Source organism: Doryrhamphus excisus, linkage group LG9 (assembly GCF_037039965.1).
Source record: "Doryrhamphus excisus strain RoL-2023G ecotype Guam linkage group LG9, RoL_Dexc_Guam_v1.1, whole genome shotgun sequence".
Classification (NCBI taxonomy): domain Eukaryota; kingdom Metazoa; phylum Chordata; class Actinopteri; order Syngnathiformes; family Syngnathidae; genus Doryrhamphus; species Doryrhamphus excisus.
In genome coordinates this window covers 2,868,164-2,892,192 of record NC_136365.1, presented here as the reverse complement: position 1 = coordinate 2,892,192, position 24,029 = coordinate 2,868,164, and the positions used below count along the sequence as shown (strand labels likewise).

General features: G+C 40.0%; 1 protein-coding gene across 2 annotated transcripts in view; it reads right to left on the bottom strand.

The window, feature by feature from the left end:
* pkd1a (polycystic kidney disease 1a) overlaps positions 1-19,085 on the bottom strand; it is a 71,870-nt gene extending 52,785 nt beyond the window's left edge. The window contains exons 1-8 of one of the 2 annotated variants that reach the window (XM_058090334.2): positions 18,467-19,085; positions 5,388-5,459; positions 5,226-5,294; positions 3,704-3,775; positions 2,812-2,975; positions 2,406-2,656; positions 860-1,120; positions 609-777 (exon numbers count right to left, since the gene is read on the bottom strand). In XM_058090334.2, the coding sequence (XP_057946317.2) occupies positions 609-777; positions 860-1,120; positions 2,406-2,656; positions 2,812-2,975; positions 3,704-3,775; positions 5,226-5,294; positions 5,388-5,459; positions 18,467-18,741 (1,333 nt within the window). In that variant the 5' untranslated portion in view covers positions 18,742-19,085. Of the gene's footprint in view, positions 1-608; positions 778-859; positions 1,121-2,405; positions 2,657-2,811; positions 2,976-3,703; positions 3,776-5,225; positions 5,295-5,387; positions 5,460-18,466 lie in introns of those variants that run through there. The other variant, XM_078793177.1, reaches the window with a different exon arrangement.
* Between the last annotated feature and the right edge of the window lie 4,944 nt (positions 19,086-24,029).

Genomic DNA, 24,029 nt, shown 5'->3' with positions numbered 1-24,029 from the left:
CATGTTAAAGGTTAAATAACTGTTAATAGTTATCCTCCCTATCCGTGTGGAAGTGGTAAGTTTTTGGCTATTTAAGTTTAAAGGAAATAACTTGAAGGCTACCGTTTAGGTCGCTAGCTCTCTAGTTTGCGAGTTAGCATGTGTCTCAAGACCCTGCAGTTGCGCAATATGTTGTAAATAAAAAGAGTATAAATGTGACTATAGTCGTGTTTTGTCATGTCTACAGGGCTCTAATAATGCTTTGTTCATTTTAATCTGAAAAAAATAATTTGTCTACCCACCAACTATTAACTATTATTATATTTATTTATTATTGATTGATTGATTTTCTTTATTCTTGATTTGGTTATTTATCTTATTTTGTGCAGAAAAATAAAAATTAAGATATTTGAGAACAGTGGAATGTTTTATCAGAGCTTTTATTGTAGAAAATCGGAACCAAAGCACTGAAAAAGTTTGTATATTTTTCTGTTTTTAATGAATGCGTTTTTTTTTTTTTGGAAAACCTGATGCGGCCCAGCCTCGCCCAGACCCTAGCTCCAGTGGCCCCCAGGTAAATTGCGTTTGAGACCCCTGTTCTAAAGCGAAGTCCAGAGCATTTAGCTCACCTTTGGTGATCTGTACATCATCTTTGACAATTTTCCAATCCACATTCAGTCCAAGTGCTCCCCAGCTGACAAGTGGGACTTCGAGACTGCTATTGGCCACGGTAAGAAATGGGCAGTGGAGCTCCAGTTTGGGAGGAAACGCCACAGTCACTTCTCCACGTGCAGATACCTGGACACATGGAGATGTAGCATCAACCACATTTATTGTACAATCAACACATACGAACAATAAAACCATCTCTCTTGCTCACCTCCTTGTGCCCAGCCCAGGCTATCAAACTGACCGTATACCGCCCTGGGAGTCCATACTTGTGTGTCGCCATCGTGAGTTCTGTTGTCGAGGTGTTGACTCGAGGTGAATGGTCACCAAAATCCCAGGACAGCATTATTGGGCTGACGGAGGAGGATGCTGAGAAACTGATGCGGTCATGAACACTTTGCAAAGGGAGGGGCTTCAGTGAGACCGAGAAGTCAACTGCAAACACGTCGTGGGCCAGAGTCCAACCACACTCCTGTGAGCCACAAGAGAGAATACGTGTAAATCAACGTCATTTTACTGTCATAGAGCAGTGTTTTTCAACCTTTTTTGAGCCACGGCACGTTTTTTTACATTGGAAAACATCACTAAGTCTATAGGAGGAAGGAGCTAGGTGTTGCCACACGGACCGATATTACATTGCTCTGCCAGTCTTTACACCACGGACACTCCACAGTAGCCATGTTTACATGAGGAGTTTTTCTCTTTCCCAATGACTTTTCCGGAAACAATGGTATACATGGAAAGGAATATTCCAATCTCTTGTCTACATGCGTCGCTATAATCAACCAGAATAGTCAATGGGGCATGCCCAGTAAAACGTAAACACCAACATCACGTGATAGCGACTTCCTCGTGTTGTTCTTTCACTTGTTGGAATAATTCCGTATTGCCAGTTTTTCGTTTGTCCAGTCTTGGAATTTAGTTTGGATCAAAAACAAACTTTCCGTATCAGTCCAGTGCCGATTGCTGGCCTCCATTTTTAAAAGTGAAGAACGTCTGGAGCTGCGTGTTACGTCATATCTGAGCATGCGATATGATAAATTTAACCAGGAAAAGGATCAAATTCAAGCTTGTTAATATTTTATAATTCAACTGGGTACATGTTTTATATAGATATATATTTTCTTTTGACTTATGGACTTATGAATGGCGTATAGAAGGGTTTAGATTCTGTTCCACAGATGGCGCTAATGCACACGAAAGCTGCTTGCCAACCGTCAATAAAGTACAGAAGAAGAAGAACGCACCCTGACAACTTTCAACTTTTTTTTCGGCTACAAGATACCTCAGTCGGATTGGGGAAAGGAATATTCCATCCCTGTTAATCCGATTATATATTCATTGGGATTGGCACTATTCTTTCGGAATGAGGCGTACACAAAGTTTGAGCAAATAAACCAAATGCAATTGGAATATTTGGGTCCACGTATACGTGGATATTGACATAATATTTGCAAATGATGATTAATAAATGTTAATTATAAAAAGTGATATTGGATAATTCCTCACGGCACACCTGACAATTTCTCAAGGCACACTAGTGTGCCGCGGCACAGTGGTTGAAAATCACTGTGCTCGACTGTATAAGGGTTGTTTAAAATGAAATTTTAAACAAAAACAATGTAATACAGCTCAAAAAGGTCCAAATTGTGCGCCAAATGACATGTCTGCTGATGATCTATAATTAAATAATAATCAATGAGAAGTGACACATGAGCACCCAAGCAGCAAAGTTCATTGTTTGTGTTGGTACATACCTTCATGACGTTGGGGTTGGTACATGCAGCAGAACACTGAGATTCGCTGATTAAGTTGGGCTCGGAGTTTGTACTGCAGAGACACTCGTGCCTCGCCCCCAGACCGCCGTAACGGTGAGATGCAGCGAAACATACACTGTTGCACTGTTCACGCGTGAAGTTGCCCGAGGTGGACGATGAGAAGATGACAAGCTCGCGCCGTCCCCCTCCTCCACTGCTGCTGTCCTCAAAACAGGCGGCGTAATTCAGACCTTGGAAAAGGAGCACATGTGACTTTAAGATTTAAATTATGGACTCGGTCAAAATGTCTTTTCCACCAAGTTGTACAAATATTGTGTATGACTTTAAAAAAGATTTTTTCAAAGAGTGTCCATGATTCTATTATGTATGTTCCTGTATATAGTACCGCAGGTGAGCAGGCTGACGTTGAGCAGGGGTTGGTGGCGGAGCTCTGGAGGGTGGTTACAGAGCATAGCATCAGGGCGGCGAACTCGCACACCTTTCTCCTGGAGCCAGCTGACTAAGCGGAAGAGCTTACAGTCGCACTCAAAAGGGTTACTGCTTAGGTCACTGCGGGGAAATGGAAATGGACAACCATACAAAAGTTAAAGGCCTTGTTTCTTTGCTTTATTCATTCATTCATTCATTTTCTAACGCTTTTCCTGGAGCCTATCCCAGCTGTCTTTGAGCGAGAGGCGGGGTACACCCCTGGACTGGTCGCCAGCCAATCACAGGGCACATATAGACAAACAACCATTCACACTCACATTCATACCTATGGACAATTTGGAGTCGCCAATTAACCTAGCATGTTTTTTGGAATGTGGGAGGAAACCGGAGTACCCGGAGAAAACCCACGCATGCACGGGGAGAACATGCAAACTCCACACAGAGATAGCCGAGGGTGGAATCGAACCCTGGTCTCCTAGCTGTGAGGTCTGCAAATGCACATTTGTTTCTACACATAGAATGATAACAACAAAAATAGCACATAAGAGTTGAGTTTAAGAGCTTATATATAGCCGTTTCTATAGTTTTCTTGATAATAACTTAAGTTCTTATATTAATAGCTATAGCGTTTTACTTCCAAAACACTAAACTTAATATGAGCTATTTTTGTTGTCATCATATTTGTTCAAACATGGGTACATTTAACAATAACAATCAACAAGAAAAAAAAGTAAACAAGGTAGGTCTAAATAAATAGGTCTAATACTAGTGATAAACTGATTATGACAGTGAAAAGATTGTGATAAACAAAAATATAGGAGGTAAAATATAGAATGGGGATAACTTACATTTGCGTTAAATTGCACAAGTCGTCGCATATTCTTTCTTCTATCTTGGTAATTAGGTTGTTGCTCAAATCTCTGTTGGAAAAAAGCAAACACCGTTGACCATAAGAATAAGAACAGTCCCCAGTTTCTGACGCATTTTTATGATGTATAGAATAGGGCTGTCAAATTCCTCTTTTGTTAAAGCACTCTCAGAGTTGAAATCAACCTTGGACACGAGAGATTATTAAGTATTTCACTCCTCTGACAGGCTGTAGCATTTTTGTATCCTTGTTAAAACATACCGTAAAAAAACATGCAACATTTGACTTTAAAAAAGAATCTAAAAGACCTAATTAAAATTAAAATAAAAACCTAATTTTCCAAATGACCAGTGCAACTTACGCAAAAATATAATTTTTTTCCTTTTATATTTCAACTCTGTGCAACTAAAGTGGCAAAAGAGTTTGACTCTTTTGTGATTAAGGGCTATATACATAAACTTGACTTGAAATTACTTTTCTTCATAATATGACAAATTTACTACAGCTTCTTTCTTGGTAAAATGCAAATTTCTTCTCTTAATATTTAATATAATATAATATTTATTTACTTTTTTTAACATTTCTGCTGTTGTTTTTTTCAATTGCCCAACAATTCCAATTTTCGTTTTGTGCATTTTCTTCTCATAATGATGACTTTATTCCGATAATATGTTGACATTATTCTTGAAACATTTTCCGCAACCTGATTTTCCAAAAATGTATTTATTTGTTGTTTCTAATAATATTACAACTTCCAGAAAATGCTACCAAAATGATGTTGTTTCTCCTCCAAATACTTTTCTACTAACATTCAGATTTTTTTTTCACTTTATTCATAAATTCATGAATTTATTTTCTACCGCGAGAAATCAATTTATCAATGTATCAATTATTCTTTTTTATTTTTATTTATTTTTTTCTCTCTTTTTTTTTTCTTTTTAGTTTGCTTGTTAAAGTGTATTTCCAGAATGTGGAGGGTGCCCATTTAAAACAAACAAAAAAAAACCTCACAGGCAAATGGCTCACATGCCGCACTTTGTACACCCCTGCTTTACGGTGTCCCTCTTTTTCTCTCTACCTCCTCGCTACCTCCTTCTTTCCACCGTCTACCCAAGTTGACGACATAATGGGGCCGTTGTTGTGGTGGTTTTGGAAGGAGCTGATGGAAACCATCAGAGTCCTCCCTCATCACACACATGAACACACAACCATTTCACATAAAATGGCTGGAAGAAATAAGCTAATGGATGGAAGAAGAAAGGGGACTGACAGATGGAGGGAGGCTGGTGGTGGTGGTGGCGGTGTGGCTACTCTGGAACCGTAAGCTGTAATTGCACTTCATCGTGGTTTGATTGGTGTGTGTGTGTGTGTGTGTGTGTGTGTGCAAGCGCATACCTCCTTAGGATGTCTGCTTATAAAACCACACTAATGCCTTATTTTCCGCAGTGCATCTCATATTGACATTGTGTATATTTTATATAATAACTTGACATTGTACTCACAGGACTGTCAACGGCCCACAGCAGAACACCCCTCTGGGGAGTACAATGATTCTGTTTCCTTGTAGATACCTGAAGGATTGAGGAATACTGTGTGTGATAGACTCAAAGTGCAGGTGACAACCCACCCCCACTAAAAAAAAAAACCACAATGTGTGTACTCACAGCTCTCGGAGGCCGATGATTCGATCAAGCAGACTTGTATCAAGGGAGGAGATGTGGTTCTTGGAAAGATCTCTGCGGGATAAACCAACATATCCTCTTTAAAATGTGTATGTTTATGGAAACTGGAGGTAAGAGAGATGACACTGTATGAGTGTTCCTCTTTTTCTTTCTCGACCCCTCATGTCCTCCTTTACTACATCCATAAACTTCCTCTTTGGTCTTCAGCATCCTTCTACCAATATATTCACTATCTCTCCTCTGGACATGTCCAAACCATCTCAGTGTGGCCTCTCTGACTTTATCTCCAAGGCTTCTAACATGTAATGTCCCTCTGATGTACTCCTTCCTGATCCTATCCATCCTGGTCACTCCCAATGAGAACCTCATCCTCATCTCTGCTACCTCCACTTCTGCTTCCGGCCTTTTCCTCAGCGGCACTGTCTCTAGACCAGGGGTCTCAAACACACGGCCCAAATGTGGCCCGCAGGACACTAGTTTGAGGCCCCCGCCTTGATATGAAAGTTTAATGTTTGATATGGATGCTGTATGGTATCATGTACCCAGAAAAAATTATTACGTTTGATTCATGTTCATGTTAAAGGTTAAATAACTGTTAATAGTTATCCTCCCTATCCGTGTGGAAGTGGTAAGTTTTTGCCTATTTAAGTTTAAAGGAAATAACTTGAAGGCTACCGTTTAGGTCGCTAGCTCTCTAGTTTGCGAGTTAGCATGTGTCTCAAGACCCTGCAGTTGCGCAATATGTTGTAAATAAAAAAAGTATAAATGTGACTATAGTCGTGTTTTGTCATGTCTACAGGGCTCTAATAATGCTTTGTTCATTTTAATCTGAAAAAAAATAATTTGTCTACCCACCAACTATATGTGGTTTCTTAAGTTTTTAATTATTTGCCGTTTTATTATTATTATTATTATTATATTTATTTATTACTGATTGATTGATTTGCTTTATTCTTGATTTGTTTATTTATTTTTCATCTTATTTTGTGTAGAAAAATAAAAAATAAGATATTTGAGAACAGTGGAATGTTTTATCAGAGCTTTTATTGTAGAAAATCGGAACCAAAGCAAAGTTTATTCATTTTTCTGTGTTTAATAAATGCGTATATAAATGCAATAAAAACCTGATGGGGCCCAGTCTCACCCAGACCCGAGCTCCAGTGGCCCCCCAAGTAAATTGAGTTTGAGACCCCTGTGGTAAAACCTTCTCCTAAGGGGTACTCCGTGGGGGGCATTCTGATTTTGTGTACTGTGTATATATAACTGAATGGGTGTGACTGTAAATAGAATTGTTTCCTCTGGGAATGAGTCCACTCCCAATTATCTTATGCATCAGATATCTTATACACTCACCGGTCACAGCATTATGTACCCATGCTCATTCTACAAAACATATATTTTTAACACGTCTGGTATCCGATATTGATATTGGATTGTCAATTTTTTTTTTAACACAAATCTGCGAATTTGCAGTGAATTCCGAATCTAAGTATACACGGAGATCGATTGCATTTTATTTATATCAGCATGTAGAGTGATGTATGTTTGAGGCGTCAATATCCTCCAACAAAACCGTTCATTAGTATTCAGCAGCATGCAAAATACTAGCCACTTCACTGTCCAAGCTACCAATCTATATTCATGCCATTTACGGTATGCATGGATTGAGAGCTTTACTCATTTCCTTCCCTAATGGAAGTCCCATTTTTATTCGCAAACCCCCATGCAGCAGCGTAGATTCTCCGGTGAGTTTAAATATGTGCCCTTTCTCACATTTGCACCACTCAATCTTGCACGGATGCCACAGGAATGCTTACAGAAAAGCCAGGAATGAAATCATCCAAAATGTCAAGAATATGAGCTTTTAAAAGAAAAGCAAAGTTTAGCCAAGGCTATCCGTTTTATTGGACCACTCTTGAATGGTAGACCTCGTTAGACCTGTGGAGGTTCAAAAGAATCTTATGAAATATATTTCCTTATATGTCTTTACAATAAAATGACCTTGATGTATTATTACAAAATTCTGCATAAAATAAGAATAATGAAATTATTAGCCATTAAAGGGTTAAGATTTATTTTTTAATCATAATACCATTTATATATGACGCAGTCAAGAGTTGCTGAGCTGAGGCTTGTTGCAAGGACAGGGATGCAATACTGTTTTGGTAGATACCGTTTAAAGGTCGATAATGCATGTGCGTATCTTCAGTAGCACCTCGGTTTTATAAATGCCTCAGTTTTCATAGGAACAAAAATCGCGGGCCGCATTGATATGACAAAATTTATGTGTTGGGGGGGGTGGGGGGCAGACTATATATTTTACACGTAACAGTCCACCTGGTATTATTGTATCTGTAAAATTGTCATGCAATCTGCTATTATTATTTATTATTTTATATTTATATTTAAACATTTTAAAAATAATAAAATATTATAATAATTACAATAAAATTAAAATAATAATTATTATATTATTATGTAAAATATGCAAATATAACAATAATATATATAATTAATATAATAATTAGCATTAATATAATAATTATAATAATCTAATAATAATTATTATTATCTTTGCTTAAGGATTTCAATACCAAAAAAGAACACGGCGAACGGCTGCAAAGATTGATTTAAGCTGCTTTTGTATCGATATAAGCAGACCAAATTGGCTGGCGGGAGATGAAAAGGGCATCATAGTAACCGGATTATCATAATAACCGGGTATCGTACTAACGGAACTAATTATACCATAAAAGACTAGAAATTTGCCGGGAAATGAAAATAGTATCGTAATAAGTAGTAATTCGTTATAACCGATATCAATATAACGAGACTTTACTGTATACAAGTATACAACTCTAACTGTCCACTATCTTAAGTGAAGTGTAGCGTCAGTGCCTGGAGTTCAGGTTACGCTGGACCCAATTCTACTAAAAAGTGATTGCACTGATGAGGCTTGGTGTTTTTTTTTAGAAGCAGTAGATGAATCACGACAAAGGAAGTGAGAGAAGCCGAAATTGAGTTTTTTTTTTTTTGCCAACACAAACAACCGAGGAACAGTGAGGAACGCAGCCCAGTGACTTTCAGAGCTTCTTTGGAGCTTCACAAGCAAAGCCTGAGCTGCACGTGAGAAAGAGGAAACAAAGGTTGTGAGAGGACAAAGAGTGTGAATGTAACACGACGGGATTCTACCGGCTCCACGATTAACTAACGAAGAACATATTTGGACTGAAATGTTCCACGTTCATTACAGCATGTGCACAGTAGACATTAAGTTCACCTCAGGAGGTAAAACAATAAATAAATAAAGTCAATGTGAGTTTGATTATATGGGAACACACTCATTCGCTCGCTCTCTTTCTTGTGTGTGTGTGTGTGTGTGTGTGTGTGTGAACTGAGCAGGACGCCCATTCCCAAAAGGAAACATCTGTACATTCCAGACAAACTGTGTAAGAAAGATGGAGCGTTCTCCTCTGCTGAAGCCATCAGCAGATAAAAACAACGGCGTCCAAAGACGCTTCATCCACGAGCCGATAGTTTGCACATTGAGCTGACACCTCATCTTATGTAACGCAATATTTTCTATGCCAAAAAAACAACATTCTCACATTAGTGGAAATGCTGCTTTGGATGAGAGACATAAAAACTGAGAAAGCGTGTTTAGCATGATCATATAACATGACCTTCACTATGTCTATTAGCAACAAGCTCCTGTTCTCTGCTGCTATCTTTGAACACACGTGGTTTTACTTACACACACACACACACACACACACACACACACACACACAGCAAAGGCACACTTGAGCTATAGTGCTGCTCACAAACATCCACTGCACACATATGGTTCTGTTTTACTAACGGTGTGGCCAATGATCTAACCGCTCCTTATAAGGCCCGTCTGGTGCCACTTATTCTGAGCTGGTGGATGGGAACACACACACACATGTGCACAAACACACACACACACACACACACATGATGGAAAGAATACGAATAGTGGAAAATATAAAATGACCACAAAAAGAGACAGTGATATTACACAGTGATATTAATGGCAATGAAAGTACGCATATGTATAATGCCAAATATAAAAAGAGCCGCGGTACCGAATATGAGCGGTAAGTTGGAACATATAAGATATCATATTTACTGCCCTGAGGTAACAAAGTGAAGTCAAAGTCTCAGAAAGTGGAGACCAACGTCCCACTAACCCACTAAACACAGACTTCTCTGCGGTCGCTTTCATCCTTCCTTCAGCATCCCGCTGCTGCTGCCTCACCCTTTTTCTCTTTTTCCCTTCGCCTCTTGCTGCTTTGCAGCATTTCATGAAGGAGACGCTCAAAGATGACAGAGTTACAAAATAGAGCGGTGAGCTAGTGTGCCGTGAGGAATTACCCAATATCACTTTTTATAATTAACATTTATTAATCATCATTTGCAAATATTATGTCAATATCCACGTATACGTGGACCCAAATATTCCAATTGCATTTGGTTTATTTGCTCAAACGGAAAGAATTTAACCTTTGTATACGCTTCATTCCGAAAAAATAGTGCCAATCCCAATGAATATATAATCGGATTAACAGGGGTGGAATATTCCTTTCCCCAATCCGACTGAGGTATCTTGTAGCCGCTCAAACGGAAAGTTGTCAGTTTGCGTTCTTCTTCTTCTGTACTTTATTGGCGGTTGGCAAGCAGCTTTCGTGTGCATTAGCGCCATCTGTGGAACAGAATCTAAACCCTTCTATACGCCATCCATAAGTCCATAAGTCAAAAGAAAATATATATCTATATAAAACATGTACCCAGTTGAATTATAAAATATTAGCAAGCTTGAATTTGATCCTTTTCCTGGTTAAATTTATCATATCGCATGCTCAGATATGACGTAACACGCAGCTCCAGACGTTCTTCACTTTTAAAAATGGAGGCCAGCAATCGGCACTGGACTGATACGGAAAGTTTGTTTTTGATCCAAACTAAATTTCAAGACTGGACAAACGAAAAACTGGCAATACGGAATTATTCCAACAAGTGAAAGAACAACACGAGGAAGTCGCTATCACGTGATGTTAGTGTTTACGTTTTACTGGGCATGCCCCATTGACTATTCTGGTTGATTATAGCGACGCATGTAGACAAGAGATTGGAATATTCCTTTCCATGTATACCATTGTTTCCGGAAAAGTCATTGGGAAAGAGAAAAACTCCTCATGTAAACATGGCTACTGTGGAGTGTCCGTGGTGTAAAGACTGGCAGAGCAATGTAATATCGGTCCGTGTGGCAACACCTAGCTCCTTCCTCCTATAGACTTAGTGATGTTTTCCAATGTAAAAAAAAACGTGTTGTGGCTCAAAAAAGGTTGAAAAACACTGAAAGAGGACGAAATACAGCGACCAGTGAACCAAATCATGGAGATGATCAGTGTGAGATTGATTGTGTCCATCTCAGCCTGACACAGCATCACATTAGAGCCTCCGTGAGAGCACTTCTATGTGATATTGCAGTGATTAGAGCACCGTTTCTGGTTTCAAGCTGTAATTCAGGGGTTGTGCTATAGGGGGCAGTAACGTTTGCCTGCTAGTTACAGCCAGACTAAATGAGAAGCGTTGCGGGGAAGCGCTTCATTGCTGTAAGGCAGGGGTCTCAAACACGCGGCCAATCGCCAGCCAATCACAGGGCACATATAGACAAACAACCATTCACACTCACATTCATACCTATGGACAATTTGGAGTCGCTAATTAACCTAGCATGTTTTTGGAATGTGGGAGGAAACCGGAGAAAACCCACGCATGCACGGGGAGAACATGCAAATTCCACACAGAGATACCCGAACAGGGAATTGAACTCGGGGCTCCATAGCTCACAACAAACTGAAACTCAACTCTGATGTCACTTCCTGTCCACCATCAAATCTGCTCGGAGTACCCGGAGAAAACCCACACATGCACGGAGGGGGCATGCAAACTCCACACAGAGATGACCGAGGGTGGAATCGAACTCGGACCTACATTCATTCATTCATTTTCCACCGCTTTTTCCTCACGAGGGTCACGGGGGAATGCTGGAGCCTATCCCAGCTGTCTTCAGGCAAGAGAGGCGGGGTACACCCTGGACTGGTCGCCAGCCAATCACAGGGCACATATAGACAAACAACCATTCACACTCACTTTCATACCTATGGACAATTTGGAGTCGCTAATTAACCTAGCATGTTTTTGGAATGTGGGAGGAACTTGGAGTACCCGGAAAAAACCCACACGGGCAGAACATGCAAACTCCACACAGAGATGGCCGAGGGTGGAATTGAACCCTGGTCTCCTAGCTGTGAGGTCTAACCACTCGACCACCGTGCCGCCCTTCTTTGGTTTATTCATTCATTCATTCATTCATTTTCTACCGCTTTTTCCTCACAAGGGTCGCGGGGGTGCTGCAGCCAATCACAGGGCACATATAGACAAACAACCATTCACACTCACATTCATACCTATGGACAATTTGGAGTCGCTAATTAACCTAGCATGTTTTTGGAATGTGGGAGGAAACCGGAGTACCCGGAGAAAACCCACGCATGCACAGGGGGAGAACATGCAAACTCCACACAGAGATGGCCGAGAGTGGAATCGAACTCGGACCTACATGTAGATGTAAAACAAAAACCTGAGACAACTCACTCAACAGTTTAGAGTGGGAGGAGCTAAGAGACTGATTGAAGATGTCTACAATGTCTTAATGTTTAAATGAAGAGTCCGCCTGGCTGGGTCACAACACTCTCCACTCCTCTTCAGAACATTCTGTCCATTTTTCCAGCTGCTGCTTGCCTGCATTGTCTGCCTTCCAGCTGGAATACGAAGGGCAGCTGCGTGCAGCGGTTTTAACACACTTGCTGACATAAAGCCTCATAGGAGCACACACACACACACACACAAACACACACACACACACACACACACTGACCGTGTTGTCAATGCATGTATGGAAAACCTCCCCCAAAAGACTGTACCACTCTCATGTGCTCATTGGACACCGTTTCTGGTAAATGAAACTGTGTCAGTCCGTCCCACGTCGTAAAGTGTGAGATCAGAAAATAATCAGAGGCGTACTTTGCTTCTGGTGAGAGAAAAGAACTTCTAACTTTCCCAAAAACTATGCAGTAAATGGAAAATACTGTATTTTAAAAACCATACAAGACCTAATTATGTGAAACTTTGGCATCATTTAAAATGAAAATACAACATTTTAACAACATTTATAAGTCAGAAAACTGGAAAAAGCATCATAGATCCTCTTTAAGTGACACTTTTTTTTAAGTTGTGATAATGAAACAGTTTCAGGATTTAAAAAAAAAACGCTTTCAAACTAATTGTATGACATAGGGCAGTTTTTCAAACTTTTTTGAGCCACGGCTCATCATGTACCCAGAAAAAAATATTACGTTTGATTAATGTTCATGTTAAAGGTTAAATAACTGTTAATAGTTATCCTCCCTATCCGTGTGGAAGTGGTAAGTTTTTGGCTTTTTAAGTTTAAAAGAAATAACTTGGAGGCTACCGTTTAGGTCGCTAGCTCTCTAGTTTCATTTGGCCCGCGGGCCAAATGTGGCCCGCAGGACACTAGTTTGAGGCCCCCGCCTTGATATGAAAGTTTAGTGTTAGTGCGGCCGGCGCAAGTTTGATATGGATGCTGTATGGTATCATGTACCCAGAAAAAATTATTGCGTTTGATTAATGTTCATGTTAAAGGTTAAATAACTGTTAATAGTTATCCTCTCTATCCATGTGGAAGTGGTAAGTTTTTGGCTTTTTAAGTTTAAAGGAAATAACTTGGAGGCTACCGTTTAGGTCGCTAGCTCTCTAGTTTGCGAGTTAGCATGTGTCTCAAGACTCTGCAGTTGCGCAATATGTTGTAAATAAAAAGAGTATAAATGTGACTATAGTCGTGTTTTGTCATGTCTACAGGGCTCTAATAATGCTTTGTTCATTTTAATCTGAAAAAAATAATTTGTCTACCCACCAACTATATGTGGTTTCTTAAGTTTTTATTATTTGCCGTTGTATTATTATTATATTGATTTATTACCGATTGATTGATTTTCTTTTTTCTTGATTTGTTTATTTATTTTTCGTCTTATTTTGTGTAGAAAAATAAAAAGTAAGATATTTGAGAACAGTGGAATGTTTTATCAGAGCTTTTCTTGCAGAAAATTGGAAAGTTTATTCATTTTTTTGTTTTTAATAAATGCGTTTTTTTTGGGGTTTTTTTTGGGAAAACCTGATGCGGCCCAGTCTCACCCAGACCCGAGCTCCAGTGGCCCCCAAGTAAATTGAGTTTGAGACCCCTGATATAAAAAGAACGTCACACTCAGGCGTGCTTGTCCTGGTGCGCATGCGTTGATTATACTTTTTAAAAAATGTAATTTATGAAATACATTACAGCCGTAACAATAACGTAACAAGTTATTTTTGACAGCCCTACTTAACGTAAATATTTTTTCCCCAAAATTGTGGTTGTGTTCGATCAGTCTGGTTGTAAAAGCCAAAAAGATGATGGTATCTTTCAGGACTTCTCTCTCTTTATCTCAGTGGAATGTCTGCGCTTCCATTACTGATGTCATTAGTTGCTCTTGCCATGGTAACACAATAAACTCCCTCACACACGGTCAATGCGTTCAATGCTTGTGTATGCGTTTGTGCATGTGTGTGTCTTCAGAGGAGATTACATGATGATGGTTTTATCTGAAGGAGACCAAATGAAAAGCCAGATCAGACCAAGGCTTTCTTTTATACCTCTTGTTTCTTTCACATCGGGTGACAGAATGCACCTGAATGCATCCTATTTCAGCATTCAGACAAGTACATAGGAGCATAAAATGTACGGCGCACATAATTACAGCATACAGTACAGCATACATCTATGTAAGACTGGGATGTAGCTATCAACAGTCAACTTGCTCAACATGATCGGAAGTCCTGAATGGAATTATAACGGGAAAGCAGTGTGAACTATGTAGGCTTTGGAGGTACGGCAAATCATCTCGGACCGCTAGCCTATGCGCCACCGTCGGCTACTTAAGAAGGAGATGGCGATGCTGCAGCAGTAGCATGAAAGCTAAGCTCAAGGCTAAACTGCGACTCCGATTCCCGGTCTTCCAAACAACTAACTCATTCATTCATTCATTTTCTACCGCTTTTCCTCACGAGGGTTACGGAGGGTGCTGGAGCCTATCCCACCTGTCTTTGTGCGAGAGGCACAAAGACCAGCCAATCACAGGGCACATATAGACAAACAACCATTCACACTCACATTCATACCTATGGACAATTTGGAGTCGCCAATTAACCTAGCATGTTTTTGGAATGTGGGAGGAAACCGGAGTACCCGGAGAAAACCCACGCATGCACGGGAAGAACATGCAAATTCCACACAGAGATACCCGAACAGGGGAATTGAACTCGGGGCTCCATAGCTCACAACAAACTGAAAATCAACTCCCTGATGTCACTTCCTGTGCACCATCAAATCTGCTCGGAGTACCCGGAAAAAAACCCACACATGCACAAGGGGGGGAACATGGAAACTCCACACAGAGATGGCCCAGGGTGGAATCGAACTCGAACCTACATTCATTCATTCATTTTCTACCGCTTTTTTCTCACGAGGGTTACGGAGGGTGCTGGAGCCTGGACTGGTCGCCAGCCAATCACAGGGCACATATAGACAAACAACCATTCACACTCACATTCATACCTATGGACAATTTGGAGTCGCTAATTAACCTAGCATGTTTTTTTGGAATGTGGGAGGAAACCGGAGTACCCGGAGAAAACCCACGCATGCACGGGGAGAACATGCAAACTCCACACAGAGATGGCCGAGAGTGGAATTGAACCCCGGTCTCCTAGCTGTGAGGTCTGCGCGCTAACCACTCGACCTCCGTGCCGCCCGTCAATAAATCATTTTGTTCTTATTCTTATTGTGAGAGTATACACATTACAAAACGTGGCTATGATGAAGCCATGAGCCATATATGATATTCCAGCTGTTTTGTATATACAGTATGTTCATACATACATGCCACTATTAATACCATTATGGATGGCTAACATCTGCGTAGCATGTGCTGTTTATACACAACATAAGGGCAAGGCAAAGATTTTGTGTTCAATTAGCAATGTGGTTGTTAGGTTTGGTTTTGTAAAAAGTGTGCCAAATATTCAGGTAGGGGTTCTATAACTCTTATTTTATATACTGTAAGTAATATCAGCTGGGTTCTAGTAACAGGAAAACATGATGTACTAAGCCCACAAATTTGCATGCCTTCATACATGGGCTTCTTTCCCAAATACTGAGTAGCTCCAGTAAAACAAGCACAATGAATAATAAATGGGAAAATAAACATAGATCTAATACTGGATGCTCATTATTTTCACAAACATATGAACTAATTAACATTAATGATTTCATTTCATGCCGGCGGAGGCAAGGTTGAAATAAAAATAACTAAGGTCCAGTCAGTCTGCAGAGTTCACAGTCAATCATCTCACCTCCTTCTGGTACCTGACATTTCTGCATATATGCTGCATGTTTAAGTTAAATAAGAGTCGGTGGTTTGGGGGGAAATAAATAATTGAAAACATATGGCTTCCATGTGCTTAGAACATAATGTTCTTGTGCACCAGCACCGGAGGAAAAGGCAAAAGGATCTACGCCACAAAGTCGAGTTTTACTTTTCTAGTGACCAGCTTAACTCTTAAAGGAGAACTGCACTTATCTAAGACATGAACACATGACTTCCTCTTTTCAGTGCGTTCTAAAGATATAAAAACAGATAAAAAAGAGACGGCTCATTTCTGCATGCAATGCAGTGGTTCGCAATTATTTTCTGTCATTGTTATGCCCACCACGGTGGTCGCGTGGTTAGCGCGCAGACCTCACAGCTAGGAGACCAGGGTTCAATTCCACCCTCGGCCATCTCTGTGTGGAGTTTGCATGTTCTCCCCGTGCATGCGTGGGTTTTCTCCGCGTACTCCGGTTTCCTCCCACATTCCAAAAACATGCTAAGTTAATTAGCGACTCCAAATTGTCCATAGGTATGAATGTGAGTTGAGGCTGCACAGTGGAAAGTGGTTAGTGTGCAGGCCTGGGTTCGATTCCCCTAGCTGCACACTGGCTTAAGGGGTTGGTATGGCACAACATAATAATGAAGTAATAAATAAAGCACTATTAAACACTAAAAATGCCGCAAGAGACACAGAGATGTCTTAACTAGCTAGCACTCGGGCGGCGCCATCTTGAAACATGAGCCCCTCCGCATCAAATCCAGTCTATATCGATATGAACGATATGCTTGTTTTTGATATCGTCCTGAACAGAAATATGGATATTTAAAAAAATATCTATATATCGCTCAGCCCTAGGCCACTATTAGCACACTTAACTACTCTTGCCCAAGGACATGGATCACAAACAGATGGAGGATCGAACCCGCAACCTTCACGTTTAGGAGACAACCACTCTTCAACCTGAGCCATGCCTCAGTGCTGTGACTATGTAACTCGTACATACATGATAATATGATGTAATATGTACAGTATTTTGATGTATGTTGGGCCTTTTAAGCATTATTGGAACTTCCTTCCTGGGAGCATAGTTCAATGTAAATATTGATAATACATAGTATGTAAATAGAGCGTTATTGGTACTTTTGGGAGTTTTTTTTCTGAACACTTTATAGGCAGAATAAGTGTTTCCCATTACATGCAGTAATGAGCTGTCTATTTTTATCTGTTTGTATATCTTTACAACGCACAATAAAGAGAATGTCATATGTGTTCGTGTTTCACATATGATGGGCAAAATTCCATAAAAAAGTGCAGTTTTCCTTTACGAACAACAAGAAATCCCATGCAGGCACTTAAAAAAAAAAATCTGGCAACATTGTCTCGTAAATGGCTGAGTCACAAAAAAAAGATTCCTTAAATAGAATTATTCTCCACATTGTAATTGTATGCAGTTTCATGCAGTAATATTTATACAACACTACTGTTATGCAGTGTAATTTCCATAGACGTAACAGATAGCAAAAAATGTCTGACCCTGCTTGGAACACTTTTATCCAGTCCAATTTCCAGTCCAAAGTAACCTTGTAATTAAGAGCTGTCTCTTTTTATCTGTTTGTATATCTTTACAACGCACAATAAAGAGAATGCCATACGTGTTCACGATGGGCAAAATTCCATAAAAAAGTGCAGTTTTCCTTTTGGAACACTTTTATCCAGTCCAATTTCCAGTCCAAAGTAACCTTGTAATTAAGAGCTGTCTCTTTTTATCTGTTTGTATATCTTTACAACGCACAATAAAGAGAATGCCATACGTGTTCACGATGGGCAAAATTCCATAAAAAAGTGCAGTTTTCCTTTTGGAACACTTTTATCCAGTCCAATTTCCAGTCCAAAGTAACCTTGTAATTAAGAGCTGTCTCTTTTTATCTGTTTGTATATCTTTACAACGCACAATAAAGAGAATGCCATACGTGTTCATGATGGGCAAAATTCCATAAAAAAGTGCAGTTTTCCTTTTGGAACACTTTTATCCAGTCCAATTTCAAGCCCAAAGTAACCTTGTAATTAAGAACTGTCTCTTTTTATCTGTTTGTATATCTTTACAACGCACAATAAAGAGAATGCCATACGTGTTCATGATGGGCAAAATTCCATAAAAAAGTGCAGTTTTCCTTTTGCAACACTTTTATCCAGTCCAATTTCCAGTCCAAAGTAACCTTGTAATTAAGAGGACCATCAGTCTAGAACTGGATCTGGATCACTTTATTTTTGGAAATACTGTTGAAAAATGTTGCTTGATTGGGAAGCTAATGAATGTTTATGGTGGTTTGATTGACAAGTGGATTTAATGCAAAATAGCATAATGATAATAATGAGAAGAGGGAATGAAATGAACTTCTAAAGATTAAATATTGTAAGACTAATAACACGTACCATTGTTTTGCATGACTATTATGTGAGACATTATGGGATAGCATCCATTGACTTACAGCACACTGGTGGCCAGCGGGATGTCTGCCACCCCGGGGGCCCTCTCCAGGCCGATGTTGGAGCAGTTGACCACGCAGGACTGCTGGAGCCCCGCCGGCATGCAGCTGCAGTTAACCGGACAGGGGCTGCAGCTCTTCCCATCTGCCGCCTGCGAGCCGAGGCTCCACGGCTCCAGGCAGCAGAGGGCCACCAAAAGACTGGAGAAAAAGTAGAAGCTGGGCCCGTAGACGCCATGTTTCCGCTTGGTTACAGTCGCTCCATTTCCACAAGGCATAGCTCACTCACATCGCATCGCCTCTGATGGTGGAAGTCCTCTCAAGCTGGGAAGGAACAAACCACTTTTTGGCCTCGGATTTCATGTGACGAGAACCGAGGTAAAGAAGGATCCACTTTTTGACGCTGCGATCGACGCTTATATTTCCCAAGTTTCCTTTGGTTTTTCCCGTTCTTCTGAAAAACTAACGGAGCGTCTCCAGGAATCTTTCTCTGGACTGGAAAAAAAAAAGTTTTTGGAACTTCCTCTCTCCTGCTGCTGCTCCTCCTCCGCCTCCTCTTTTCCACTTCATGCAGTACCATAAATGACCACTGAGCCATCCGGGACTAAACTGAGTCACATTCCCAGTTGGGAAAATGATATTCAAAAAGTCATTAGTTACAGTTACTTTCTATAAAAAAAAGTAATAAAATTAGTCTTATAAAAATTAAAATAAAAATTAAAATAAAAATTAAAATTAAAATTAAAATTAAAATTAAAATTAAAATTAAAATTAAAATTAAAATTAAAATTAAAATTAAAATTAAAATTAAAATTAAAATTAAAATTAAAATTAAAAAGTTAACAGCGAAAGTAAATATTTGATCACCTTTTTGAAAGGTATCTATCTCACATTCCCAGTTGGGAAAATGACATTCAAAAAGTCATTAGTTACAGTTACTTTCTATAAAAAAAGTAATAAAATTAGTCTTATTAAAATTAAAATTAAAATTAAAATTAAAATTAAAATTAAAATTAAAATTAAAATTAAAATTAAAATTAAAATTAAAATTAAAATTAAAATTAAAATTAAAATTAAAATTAAAAAGTTAACAGCGAAAGTAAATATTTGATCACCTTTTTGAAAGGTATCTATCTCATTCATTCATTCATTTTCTACCGCTTATCCTCACGAGGGTCGCAGTGGGCGCTGGAGCCTATCCCAGCTGTCTTCGGACGAGAGGCGGGGTACACCCTGGACTGGCCGCCAGCCAATCACAGGGCACATATAGACAAACAACCATTCACACTCACATTCATACCTATGGACAATTTGGAGTCGCTAATTAACCTAGCATGTTTTTGGAATGTGGGAGGAAACCAGGAGTACCCGGAGAAAACCCACGCATGCACAGGGAGAACATGCAAACTCCACACAGAGATACCCGAAAAGGGGAATTGAACTCAGGGCTCCATAGCTCACAACAAACTGAAACTCAACTCTGAATCCTTGATGTCACTTCCTGTCCACTATCAAATCTGCTCCCCTTACAAGGTAAACTGTCTTTAATGGCTAATTTTGTCTGATTATATGTGACTGTATGTGCGATATTGGGTAATGCAATTGCAAAGGTGACTATAGGGGTTTTATTTCATGCCTAGATGCCTCTTTTGATGCCATTATGTCAAACTTTTTGAATGTACTGAAAGCCTATGTACACATTTTGTTGAAATCATTTTGAGTTTGCGGATACAAAATTATTGTTCCTGAAATTCTCATTAAAATTTTTTGTGTTGTTTTGCATTCAAACAGCAGTAACGTCTTTTAGACACTTGAGTTGAGGCTGCACAGTGAAAAGTGGTTAGTGTGCAGGCCATACAGCTAGGAAACCTGGGTTCGATTCCCCGTTCGGGCATCTCTGTGTGGAGTTTGCATGTTCTCCCCGGGTATGCTAGGTTAATTAGCGACTCCAAATTGTCCATAGGTAATAATGTGAGTGTGAATGGTTGTTTGTCTATATGTGCCCTGTGATTGGCTGGCCACCAGTCCAGGGTGTACCCCGCCTCTCACCCGAAGACAGCTGGGATAGGCTCAAGCATGCGTACAGAAAATGGATGGATATTTGAGCTGAAAATGTCTGCGTCATTAAGGGGAAATGCAGTCAGACCTCTACTGCTCAATAGTATAACTGTATATATTCATATATATATATGAATCCGACATATGAAAGCAGTGCTTTGCATGCATGCTGAGAGTCTATAGTGCCACCTTATCACAGCTACTGCGCTTGTCAACAATGAGCCACTTTGCCAGGGATGTGAGAGTGAGCGTCAAGCGTGTTTCAGCCACTCTCTCTATCCTACTAATGCTAATTTTAAAGCCTTTTTTTCTTGAATCACTCACCTTATAAATAATCATGAAGTCTCTACCCCATCTTTTTGCCATATTCCGCCACGTGTTAGAGGTGCTTCCTGGGTATTTCACTTGGCCAGGCCCACCTATTCTGGTGCTTAGAACAAAGAGTTCTGTAATAACTTGTCGGTCCTTTCCTCAAGCGTGCCATACCAGAGCTCCTATCGGAAAAGCCAAACACGTGTGGATTGAAGAAGGAATGCTGAAAGCTCCAGGTCAAATAAATCCAAATGAAACGGCACCCTTTGATTCATTTCTCATGTGATCAAATGTAAACAATACGAGATTTCGGTCTTACTAGTTATTTTGAGGTTGTTATGCAGTTTTGGGGTCACCTGCTGTTAAGTAATAAAAAAAAAAAGATGTGCTTTGGAACTTGTTGACTTGTTTTGATTTTACTATTACTGTTATTGATTTTACTAGTACTACTGTGGTACACTTGAGTCGCACACGAAGTATAATCAGATACAATCTGTATTTTGTAATATGTACACTTGCTTAAATACAAATCATGATTTATTAATATCTTTTTGAAAAACCATAAGCTGCGAAATTCCAACTGCAATGTGGCAAGGGACGACTGTACATACTGTACATTTAATGTATATGTGCATCAGTACGGACCACAGTAACCTGACATGAGTCATTCTATGAAGTGGAAATAAAGGTGTGAAGTGATTTACGTATTTCCGCCCATGACAACGTCAGTGTTTTTTCTTGATAACAAGTAGTTCTTGTTATCAAGAGTACACAAAATGTATAACATGTAAAAAAAATATATATCAGGGAATACACATTGATTCATTTTCTACTGCTTATCCTCACGAGGGTCGCGGGGGTGCTGGAGCCTATCCTGGCTGTATTCGGGAGAGAGGCGGGGTAAACCCTGGACTGGTCGTCAGCCAATCACAGGACACATATAGACAAACAACCATTCACACTCACATTCATACCTATGGACAATTTGGAGTCGCTAATTAACCTAGCATGTTTTTGGAATGTGGGAGGAAACCGGAGTCCCCGTAGAAAACCCACTCATTCACGAGGAGAACATGCAAACTCCACATAGAGATGGCCAAGGGTGGAATTGAACCCTGGTCTCCTAGCTGTGAGGTCTGCACGCTAACCACTCGACCACAGTGCAGCCTAACCACTAACATTCAGGTATATTTGACTCAAATTTGAAGTACGTGTGGAACGCCTCTTGCTCATGACTCATATTGTTTAGCGTTAGCGTTAGCGTCTGTCCCGGGACAGGTCCAATCTGGGCGGGGGAAGGAGGTAAAATGAGCTCGGCTTCTGTTTAGTTATGGGGAGGGTCCTTGGGTCCAGGCAGGAAAACAGCACTTACTGAGGCCACTGTCTGTGTTATTGTAGGGCTACAGGAAGAAGGTGGTAGGAGGAGGAGGAGGCCAGGGTCCTCCACGGTCTACAAAGCCAGTGTGGAGGTTCTGCAGAAGGAAGAGTAGAATTGTGGGAAGTACTGTGTCAAGTTAAAAAACTGCAGTATTGACAGTGATGTGATGTTCTGAGGTTATTAAAAATTAGTAACAAATACAGTTGGAATACAGGAAGTGAACAAATGTAATTGATGTGAAACGGAGAGGGGGTAGGATTAAATAACCTATTGCATGTTGTAAATAAATGAAACCATTACCAATAACATACCATTTTTAGGAGCCTCAAACGTGAGAAAAATCTATAATCTCCATTCTTTGCACCGACCATTGCTTTTGAAGTTCCATGATTTCATGACATAACGGAATAAAATCTCCTTCCACATGTACATAAATGACACTACCTCTTACCCCCACCCACCCCCCCAGTTAGATGGCGTCCACCACTTCACAGAACTTTTACAAAAATGCATGCTTCACTACACATCCTAAAATCAAGCCTGAAACTGAAGCTGTAAATGTAATCATTTAGAGTTTCTTCAGCGAACCCAACCTAGCATGAATGTTGTATCTAATTTCACTACACTCCTGTGTGTCCCCCTATTACTGCTCATTTTAGGGGCTTTTAAAAGTGATATTGGATCCCAGTGGGGTACTTAAAATACTCCATGATTCTCAAGTTGTGTTCAGGCAAATCAACATCCTCCTCATTTGACAAATAGTATCATGTGGGACCTTAAGTCCAAAAAGCATATGATGAACTTTATTGTATGTGTACATTTGACTTGATGTTTTAATGGTAATGGTAATGGTAATGGTAATGGTAATGGTAATGGTAATGGTTTTATTTCATTTGAACATACATCAGATTACAATTGAGTGCATCCCATAATCAGTTCACAGTTCCACATGTCCAAAAGGAGTAGGAAGAAACAAAGCTTATTAAATCCTACCCCTCCATCTGGTACTTTTACAATCAGTAACTGTTACATTTGTTCACTTCCTGCTTTCAATAATACAGTTTAAGTTTTTTTTTCTTTTTGTTTTGTTTTTTTAAATATGATATGAGCATACAATGACATAATGGGTACCATAGTAAGTGTCAATATTTGTAATGTTTTGCACCATGGGTTCACCAAACACTATCCTTGTCTTCTTTTCCAAACTTTTAAGACAAAGGTCAGCATGCACAAACATCAACTACAATTTTCTTCCATTCATGTTAGACCATTTGTGTAAAATCATCACGTCATCAGGCGTTTCCCTCAAGTTTGTGTGGTGGAAAATTGCTAAAACATAAAGAGCGTTCCACAGGACAATAATGCCCCTTGACTGGTCTGTAAGGTCAACCCTCGTGTCGTGTTTTAGTTTCGCTCCAGGGGATTGTTGCGGACACATTATTAGGAGACGCTTTCCCCAGCAACCCACCTGAAGCTAAGATACAAGAACGTGTGGGTGTGTGGAGGTGGGTGGGTGAGGTGAGTTCGTGACTGAGGGGCTGTTGGTGTTCTATTCTGTCTTCTCCCCCGCGGAGAAGAAAGGCAAGAGAAAAGACCACCAAGCGGTGCAAGTGGGGGTTACATGTTATGGTCACGGGAGCGGATGAGCATATTGATGGATCTGTTGTGTCCGCTGGTGTTCCTCTGTTCTGTTTATGCATGTGTCGGCTTACTGAGAGAACGTGTGTTTGTGTCTGGAACGCTTTGAGACGGCCATTAAAGACTGTGACCCCATCATGTTATGCTGTCAACGCCATCATACCGGTATAGATATACAGT